We start from the raw sequence: 10103 nt of genomic DNA, 5'->3' as shown, positions 1-10103 counted from the left end.
AGGGAAAAGCACCTTAATTGGACCTGCAATTCCCAAGTCTGCTATTGGACTCCTTTCTCCAGAAAGGGGGCTTTTTGGAAGCTGGCTTAGTAAAATATTTTTCTGAAAATCGGTGCACTGTAGGGCAGTGCTTAAACCAGACAAAGCATCATTGCAGCTGGAGGCTCTCTTCCAGTTTGCTCCTACATGGACAGTTTTGCTTATCAAATGGTAATAATAGTTCCCATCTATTTGGCATTTATGTGTCTTGCATCTGTACAAAAAGACCCACATGATTACATTTTCGAATTCTCACAACGTCCCCATAAGATAGGTTCTATTATTATTCCCATTTTACAAATGAGGCAACTGAGGCTCAGAGCACACATTTGAGAAGTGACTGAGCTCGGATTGGAACGCAGGCTTGTCTGACTCCAGAGTCTGTGCTCTGGGAATCCTAAACCACAGTGTCTAAAGCCGATGGGGGAGAACAGAAATGAGCGGCACAGGTCAGGGGTGAGACCTGAGGAGTGGTAGGCAGAATGGGGAGCTGGGGAGCTTGCAGTCCATTGGAAGAAGGCACCGAGTTTGCAGCAACAGCCAGTCATAGCTCTGTGGGAAGGGGGCCCAGGGTGGCCAGATTTCCCATCTTCAAAGAGAAGCTTGAGATCTGGATTTTTATATGAAGTCTACCAACTTTTAAATGTTGAGAACTGACTCAAATACTTTTAGGAAAACTTTGTGCCGGCAGAAAAATTGGCAGTCCACTCTTAGGCAGGAACTCTTGCTCCCCACTCCCCATGTTTCCTGTGGGAGGAACTTTAGCGAGACCACGCCCAACCTCCCGTCTTTCTCCTCTGATTGGTGCATTTGGTGTGCACAGCTAATCTCCTTCCTCCTCAGGAGCCCGCCTGCCCACCCATGGGCAGTGTGTCGCAGGCTGGTGGGAAAGTCCATCTATTCAGGGGTGAAATAGGCACAAACTGTCTTCGTTGCAAACAGAACGCCATGTTCTCCTTGGTGTATTAGCCTCCTGTGACGGCTGTAACAAAGTGCCTTAAACGGGTGGCTAAAAACAATAGAAATTTTTTCTCACAGTGCTGGAGGCTGGACATGGAAAAGCAAGGCATCGGCGAGGTCGTACTTCTTCTGAAGGTTTTGAGGAAGAATCCTCTTGCCTCTTCCAGACTCTTGTGCCTTCCAACAATTCTTGGCTTGTAACTGCATCACTCCAGTAAATAATGTCTAGTGCATCTCTTTCTCTTCTTATGAGGACATCCATGACATTGAATTTAGGCCTCACTTAATCCTGTGTGACTTCATATAAATTAATCACATCTGGGAAGAACCCATTGTATGGTCTCCACTTTCCAAATTAGGAAACTGAGACACAGAGAAGTTTCTCAAGATACACAGGTAATAATTGGGTATAATTATGTAATAAGCCAGGATATAGACTCCCTGCCTTTGTAAAGAAATTGCTGAAGAATCCTGAAATCTGTGAACATATTAAAGCAAGGATGATGGGGATTACTCCCACTGGTGATAAGAAGGAAAAATAAAGCTGCCATTAGAAGCTAATCCCACTAGGGGGCAGTAGACACATGCATTACCTACGCTTGACGTTAGCCCATAGAATTTTTTTTTAAGATGTTAAATACTGAAAGTTTTATCGCATATTTCATGCTGATTATTAAGGAAGATATTAATCCAAACTACTTTTCTATTTTCCTTTTACTTTAAAGTGTAGACGACTGCTGTGAGGATTAAACATTATATATGTGAAAGTGTCTGGTAAGTTGCCAAGCAAATGAAAGCACTTGACTCCATCAACATTCAATAAACCGTTGTTATTCCCTCCTGTGAGCCAGACACTGGGCTGCTGCCAGGGGTCAGGGTGTACCAGGCAAGATGTTCACTGAACAATGAGAGACAAGGGCCCACCACGCCATTGTACCACTCTGCACTCACCCTTATTCTGTGTGAAAAGATCAGAGACGGTGCAGGCACCAGATGGTGGTGGCTTGGTCTAGAGTGGGGGCAGCAGGGACAGAGAGAAGTGGACAGGTTCAGTGTTATGTCTGGAGCAACTGGATGAAAGTGCATTTGAAAAAACAATGTGATAAGCACTGTATGAGAGCCAAGTGGCAGAGGAGTGCAGGAGAGGGAGTTTCTGCCTGGAGATGACATTGGAACTCAGCTTTAATATGAAAAAGAGCCTGCAAGACGATGGAGAGAACTGGAAAAATACTCCAAGAAGGAGAAATACTCTGGACTAAGCTTCCAGGGCATGGAATGTCCCTTTGCCCTTGGAGAATGAGAAGAGGACACCTAGAAAGGCCTGTGGGATGAGATGGAAGGGAAGGAGAGAGAGCCATCCCCCAGGCCCAAATATTCAACACCGAAGACAAGTGGGAGAATAGTTTGTTCCTAAAGGACACAACCTCCTTCAATCACTCCTTCTCAATATACCGCTCTTGAGTAGGGAATTTGGAAATCCCAAGTTATAGATTTTATTCTTTAGCTCCAAAAGGAACTTATTTTGTGACCCCCACCCATCCCCAACACCAACTCCAATATGTGCTTCAGCAAGAAGTTGGTTCATTAGCAAATCAGTCTTGCTAAGCATTAGGTCCATTTTATAGATTAAAAAATGGAGGCAACAAAGGGGAAGTAGCCCCTATATCAGTTGAAAATATACCTACATCTCTCCCTTTCCTTTTGAAAGATCTTTGTGTTAATAGTTATTCTTCTCCTAGTCTTTTACTCAAGATTCCTCCATATGCAATAAAGATTATAATCAGACATAGGTAGGTGGGTGGCAAGTGTGATTAATGTACAATAATCACAAAGTTCTAAATTTAAATAATGTCTAGTTGAAGGAAAACATTAAGGCTTGTCATAATATGGAAAGCACTATTCATTTATAATGAAATTTGGTGAAGTTTTAGGAATGTTTCAATTAACTTTTGAATTGGAATTGTATTTCATAGGCCTGCTTGCTTTTAAAAGACAACCCAAGGGTGAAAAAAAAAGATGGAGATTGTCAAGAATCAACCTGAAAAAATTATCAATGGTCAGAGCTCAACCAATGTGAGCAGTAAAATAGTGATGGTGATAAAATGGTGATTGCATTGTAATCTAAAAAACAAAATTAATACCTATGAGTCCATACAGATATAAATAAATGTTTGAATAGATAAACAAATAGGGGAAAGGAACAAATAAATATTCCTTAGAGAAGACTTCCAAGTAGTACATGTGAAGAAATAAGGGAAGTAAAAACCACCATTGGAACACCACAGTAGTAAACGCAGGCAGCACCCGAGGAGGAGTGCTAAAATTAGTGGGCAGCCCTGACCGGTTTGGCTCAGTGGATAGAGCGTCGGGTTCGATTCCTGTCAAGGGCATGTACCTTGGTTGTGGGCACATACCCAGTGGGGAGTGTGCAGGAGGCAGCTGATCGATGTTTCTCTCTCATCAATGTTTCTAACTCTCTATCCCTGTTCCTTCCTCTCTGTAAAAAATCAATAAAATATATTTTTTAAAAAATAAATAAAATAAAATTAGTGGGCAAACCTTTAAAGAGAAACAGAACGTTTGCAGTCTCAAAGTGTCTCCCCCAAAATACATACTAATGACCATGGTGCTTTTCTTTTCTTTTTTTGTTAATCCTCACCAACGATATTTTTCCATTGATTTTTAGAGAGAGAAGGGGGGGAGAGAGAGAGAAAAACATCAATGTGAGAGAGACACATCGATTGGATGCCTCCCGCATACGCCCCAAACAGGGCCAGGGATCGAGCCTGCAACCGAGGTACGTGCCCTTGACCGCAATAGAACCTGGGACCCCTCAGTCCTCAGGCCAACGTTCACTGAGCCAAACTGACTACAGCCTGTGGTGCTTTTAACCAATGTCCACAAATTCCTTGATACTCTTTCCTCAGGAGTGTGGTCTAAACTTAGTGACTCACACAAAAGGAACAAAGGATAGGAAAAGAAAACCAGAAACCTCAGTGGAGAAACCTGGCAGATGGCCCTACCCGGTGATCATGGTTAGTATCGCCAGTAACAGTCACGGTGATGTCATATTATACTACAATATGATGAGGACATTCTTCCTTAAACTCTATAACCCACATCTAACCATAAGAAAACAGCAGACAAATCCAAATTTAGGGAAATATCTCAAAATTTCAACCAGTAGGCTTCAAAAGTGTCAAGGTCACGAAAAACAAGGAAAGACTGAAAAAATGCCAGGAGATAGGATGACCAACTGCAACAGAATGAAACGGAATCTTGGGTTGGATCCCGGAACAGGAAAAGGGTATGAATGAAAAACTAATAGAATCCAAGTAAAGGCTGTACTTGAGTTTACAGCACTGTACTAATACTCAATTTCTTCGTTTTGACAAATGTACTGTTTATGTAAGATGTTAAGAATAGGGGAAGCTGAGGAAAAGGTATACAGGAACTCTCTGTGTTGCCTTTATACTCATCTGTAAATCTAGAGTTATCTTGAAATTAAAACTTTTCAAAAAGTGATTCTATATGACGTCCCTAATGGGATAAACTGCTGATAGCCCACCCAAATGCCATTATGGACTTGTGGATATGAGACAGGAATAAGTGTATCATAATCATTTCTTAGTGATTCTTACCTCCGATATTTTTTTATCAATCTGATGTCCCTAGGATTGTCATATGAACCAAATATATAAGATGATGCTTTTCTTGTGAAAAATTTTGGTTTATCATGGTAATCTATACATTATCTTCACAGAATGACATATTGTATCTACATATGACAGTGTTGTATATGACTTCCTTGAAAGCGTTCTTTTGAAAAAGAATTAAGAAGCCCAGGTAAACAGGGATAAAAATATTTTAATTATTGAAATACATTGGTAAATTGAGTAACTTACATTGGAGTACTAACTGGATACACATGACATCATCAAATTAAAAACTTTGCAAATATCCTATTAACCATCCGTCACAGGTCCTTGAAATAGTATAGAATTAACATGATGAGAGGCTGTGATCATTCGAAGGTAGAATGGGAGACTCAATGGCTATGAAGTGTTTGTATTCAGAGCCTTGAACTAAAGGAAACAGGAAGATAATCAAATGTGTATGGCACATGCCAGTTTCAGTCATTTATCTTTAATACTGCAATGCCATACATTGTTCCTAATAAAGGAAATTCTCTGACATTTCATAAAGCTGAAAACCAAATAGTAAAAAAAAAAGGGAAAGAGATAACAGTAAGAATCAATTTAACAATTCTACAGCTAAAAATTAATGTGAAGTAGAAATAGTGAAAGATAACAGACAAATATATTATTTCAGGGAATTCGTCTATAGTGCCTTATATCTTCAGTTACAAATAGAATAATGACTTGGTTATATAAAAACTATCAAAAAAGTATCAGTGAAAAGACGTCATCTTCATGAACCGGTTGAGTGGCCAGGGTGGAAATGCTGCTGGCGCAGAGCAGGCTGGCTGGGCAAGTCTGTTAGCTCGTCTGTCGTAGGTGGACCGTGGAAAGTTCCATATACAGGTGTACTGTCTAAGTCCTTTCTAGTAGCACATCGTTCAATAGGCACCCATGGCTTTAACCACAGACTTAAGAACTTTGGGGAGGTTGGGGAGGCAGGTGACTGTTTAGAATTTCCTTGGAAATGTCTGCACATTGCAACGTCTCTAAATCTTGATGACCACGCTATGAAGGTAACAGACAAAGGGGAAATAATTAGCAAGCTTGAAAAAGTACAACATCAATAAAAATATATCAGTGCCTGGCCGGCGTGGCTCAGTGGTTGAGCATTGACCTACGAACCAGGAGGTCATGGTTTGATTCCCGGTCAGGGCACATGCTTGGGTTGCAGGCTTGATCCCCAGTGTGGGGCATGCAGGAGGCAGCCAATCAATGATTCTCTTTCATGTTTGATATTTCTATCTCTCTCTACCTCTCCCTTCCTCTCTTAAATCAATATACACTGAGTGGCCAGATTATTATGACCACCCAATCAGTAGTTCATTGGGCCACCTTTTGCCTTCAATACTGAAGCGATTCTTCTTGGCTCTGACTCCATGAGATGTTGAAAGGTGATGCAAGGAATCTGACACCATGCCTGATGAATAGCACTGTCCAGTTCTGTGAGATTTGATGGTTGTGGAACCAGCTGCCTGATGGCTCTTTTAACTTCGTCCCACAAATGCTCAATTGGATTGAGATCTGGTGATTGTGGGGGCCACCTAAGCAAGGTAAAGTCTCCCTCGTGTTCTTGAAACCACTCCTGCACAATACGAGCACCGTAGTATGGCGTGTTGTCTTGTTGGAAGAAGCCATCTCCATTGGGATATGCCATCAACATGATAGGATGAACTTGATCAGCAACAATACTTAGGTATGTTGTGCTATTCAAACGTTGTTCCACACGAATTAAGGGCCCAAATCATTCCAGGAAAACATGTCCCAAACCATAACACTGCCCCCACCAGCTTGAAGGGTTGTACTCATGCATGTGGGGTGCATGCTTTCATGCTGCTTCCACCAAATTCTCACTCTGCCATCTGGATGATGCAACTGGAAACATGATTCATTGGACCACATGACTTTTTTCCAATGTTCGACTGTCCAATCCTTGTGTTCCTGTGTGAATTGGAAACATTTTATCTTGGTAACTGCAGACAGCAAAGGTGTTCGAACAGGCCTTCGGCTTCCATATCCCATACGATGTACTGTACAGCTAATTTGCCTACAAATGTCAGGTGGTCATAATAATCTGGCCACTCAGTGTGTGTGTGTGTGTGTGTGTGTGTGTGTGTGTGTGTGTGTGTATCAGCTGAAGGTCTATCAATTATTTACTTATTTTCTTTAAAGTAAAACACACGTTCAACATTCACTTACTGTTAATACATAGCCAGCACAGCGCTAATCACTGACTTATATAAAGAGGCAAAGTCAGGTAGAAAAGAAGACTCATAAACTTACAATTAAAACATGTCATAATAATTCCCAAAATTAGCTGCATATCAGCATCACCCAAGTTAAAGGTACAGACTGCTCAGCCAAAGCCCCGTCCCTTCCCTACTAGGGCAGACTCTCCTGGGAGGGGTCCTGCCATCCACATTATGTCGAAGCGGGATGCTGACTAGCTAGCCCATCCATTGGCATCTGAGAGCCATCCCTTGAGCTCCTCTGGGCTGGCAGTACTCCACACATCTAAGTGGGCATAACTTTCACCCTCGAGTCATCTGTATTAGAAACTACACATTTATATCGTGATATAAGTATTCTTAAAAGATTCTGAAATCACGCCTCAATTTGCTTCAAAAAGTACCCAAGACAACTTTGAACTTTGGTCATTGAGTGAGTTCTGGGGCTTTATTTAAAAAGAGATTTTACGTGTGAGGCCACAGAAAGGTGTCTCCACTCCTCTGCATAAAATGTCTTTCTTGCCAAAGGACAGTGTTCTCATCAGGGTTTCTGCCCAGTAATTTAAGCCCAGAAAGCCACGAGTTCAGATGTGTTACAGATAAGCACCACATGGATGCTTAGCAACTAGGGAAAACTGACAGCCTTTCAACTTGGGAAACGTTGCAGGTAATTCAAAGGAGGCCAAAGAAAAAACCAGGATCAAGCCGGTTGTGTAGAAATAGGGAAAACTGAGAAGAGAGAGGGATGGCAATAAAATAATATACATTTACAGCTATGAGTTGTAAGGAGATATTCTAGCCCGCTGTCTACAGTTAGGTGGGCTGGCTTATGAGCAACAATGCTAAATTGTTACCAGGGAATTTTAGATGCACATACAAATTTTAGCAATCATCTTGCCTCCTCTGAGAGAACTAAAAGTGAGAGAAGCTGAGAGAAGAAGGTAAAGGATTTGTCTAAGGTCCTGCGTTAACAGAGCTACCGAGTCGCCTGATACCTGTCTACGTGGTACCTTTGCCCACTCTATTCCCTTGCTTTTTGAAATACCGCCTGTTTTCAGGAATGCTCTCTTTCAAAGACATTACCTTTTTTTAATTGATGCCAATAATTAAAGTACTACTGCAATAGGGGGAAACTGGCGGGGAATTTAGAGATCTATATGGAGGGTTAGAACTCTATTAAAAAATACTAGGAATAGAAAACCTCCATCAAATTCCTAGAGACACTCAACACCCTAATGTGATCATGGGCACGAGGGAATAAAGCTCCATGATGCTGTTGCCTTGAGGAGAAAATCTTTGAAGAAGTAGCTATCCAAGACTGTGTCCCCATCCCCAGTGGGAAAGCTTATTTGTCTCCACCTATGAACTTATTTTGTGACTCTCCCCCATCCCAAACACCAACTCCACTACTGTCCTTCAGCAAGAATTGGTTCAATAGCAATTTGTCTTGCTAAGCATTAATTCCATTTTATAGATTAAAAAATGGAGACAACAAAGGGGAAGTAGTCCTGGTCAGGTGGCTCAGTTGGTTGGAGTGCCATCCCTTACACCAAAAGGTTGTGGGTTCAATCCCTAGTCAGGGCACATACAGGAGGCAACCAATTAATATTTTTCTCTCACATTGCTGTTTCTTTCTCTCTCTCCTCTCCTCTCCTCTCCTCTCCTCTCCTCTCCTCTCCCCTCCCTCTCTCTATAAACATGTCCTTGGGTGAGGATTTTTTTTTTTTTAAAAAGGCAGGGGAACACTTTGCCCAGCTCATAGGTAGAAGAGCTTGAATTCAAACCCAAGGCTGTATGGCTCCCAAAAGAGAATGGGCTACCTCAGGAATCTCAGGAGACAGAGCATTCCTGATCACTGGAGGTTCAAGAGGCAAGATGTTATCCAGCACGACTGAAAGGCAGTGGGATCCACCCATCACATGTGTTGTTAGACCAGGTGGGCTGAGGCTCTTGCCTCTACCAAAAGGATTCTGGGTATGTTTCAGAGACTGGGGGTAGGTAATAAATGAAGCTATTTTCACCTGTTCTTGTTCATCTTATTTAATTCTAACTCCAAGCTCTTCACCAGGACCTCAGGTCCATGGTGCATCCTTTAGACAATGTTTTCTTCTGTCTACATTGAACATGCTTTATGATATCCAAGCAGTAAACTTGGCCTGTGATTTTACTACTCCTTCCCACATAACTTGGCACTGATGGCTTGCCCATCTCCACTGGAGTCTTGGTACTGATACATCTCCTCTATGTACATTAACTAACTCCTGGCTGTTGTCAAACACTTAATGTTGATCCTAACCTAATTCCCAGCCCCATCCTCTCTAGTCTCTCCCTGTTTTTCTAAGGTCCTAGACCTAGCCCCTTAACGTTTTAGGCAATGAAGAGTGAAATCTCACTGTCTTTGGTAAACTCTTGGCTTGCCTGTATTAAATGAATTAAGTTTCAGTTGAAAGAAAATAAAAAATATTTTAAAACCTGCAAAAGAAATTGATCTGATCATTAAAGACTCTTTACAATAAAACATGTTCCATTCCATAGATTTGCGCACAAGATGAACACTCCCTCCTAATCTTGAAGTCCACGATTTCTTAGAAATACATAGTAAAATAATACCTATAGTTCATTTATCAAGGCTAAGCATAACCAATTACTTAGAAAAATATACAGTACCTCTTGATTATTGTCATGATATTTTCTTCTAATCTTAAAGAGAAAATTAAGAAAAGTTAAATATTCAGAACATATTCTAGTTTCTCATAAAAGCACAAAGAATCGTGACATACATTATTTGCTAATTCAAATCATAAAGTAGAGAAACAGCAATGAGGAACAAATAAACAACGTATGCTAAAATTAATGTCATACAGCCTTGTGTGCACATTAGATATATGAATAGCTCGTTAAAACTCATGAGACAACTGTGCAGTGCCCAGTAAATCAGCACTCTTTACCACAACCCGCACGTAAAAGTTTACTTAGGCAAGAAGCTATCTACAAGGTTGCAGTCACACCTATTATCAACAGGACCTCGTTCACTTCACAATTACTGTTAACCTTACTTCATTTAATTGTACAATAGGCAGTTACTCTTCCTCTAATCGCTAGACTGATTATCTTGTGTGTTCTACATATAAGAATTTACTTGTATGTTCTACAAAAAAAAAAAAAACCTGTAAACTGA

At 41.0% G+C, this 10103-nt stretch overlaps 1 protein-coding gene across 2 annotated transcripts in view; it reads right to left on the bottom strand.

Annotated features, from left to right (window-relative positions):
- Nucleotides 1-4846: 4846 nt before the first annotated feature.
- Nucleotides 4847-10103, bottom strand: part of CUNH12orf75 (chromosome unknown C12orf75 homolog) — a 34006-nt gene continuing 28749 nt past the window's right edge. Inside the window, exons 5-6 of one of the 2 annotated variants that reach the window (XM_070410962.1) lie at nt 9593-9625; nt 4847-5705 (exon numbers count right to left, since the gene is read on the bottom strand). In XM_070410962.1, the coding sequence (XP_070267063.1) occupies nt 9621-9625 (5 nt within the window). In that variant the 3' untranslated portion in view covers nt 4847-5705; nt 9593-9620. The other variant, XM_070410963.1, reaches the window with a different exon arrangement.

The sequence above is a fragment of the Myotis yumanensis genome, unplaced genomic scaffold (assembly GCF_028538775.1).
Source record: "Myotis yumanensis isolate MYYU_CA2020_CCGP unplaced genomic scaffold, mMyoYum1.0.hap1 SCAF_3, whole genome shotgun sequence".
Taxonomy (NCBI): domain Eukaryota; kingdom Metazoa; phylum Chordata; class Mammalia; order Chiroptera; family Vespertilionidae; genus Myotis; species Myotis yumanensis.
This window is presented reverse-complemented; position numbering and strand designations above follow the sequence as displayed.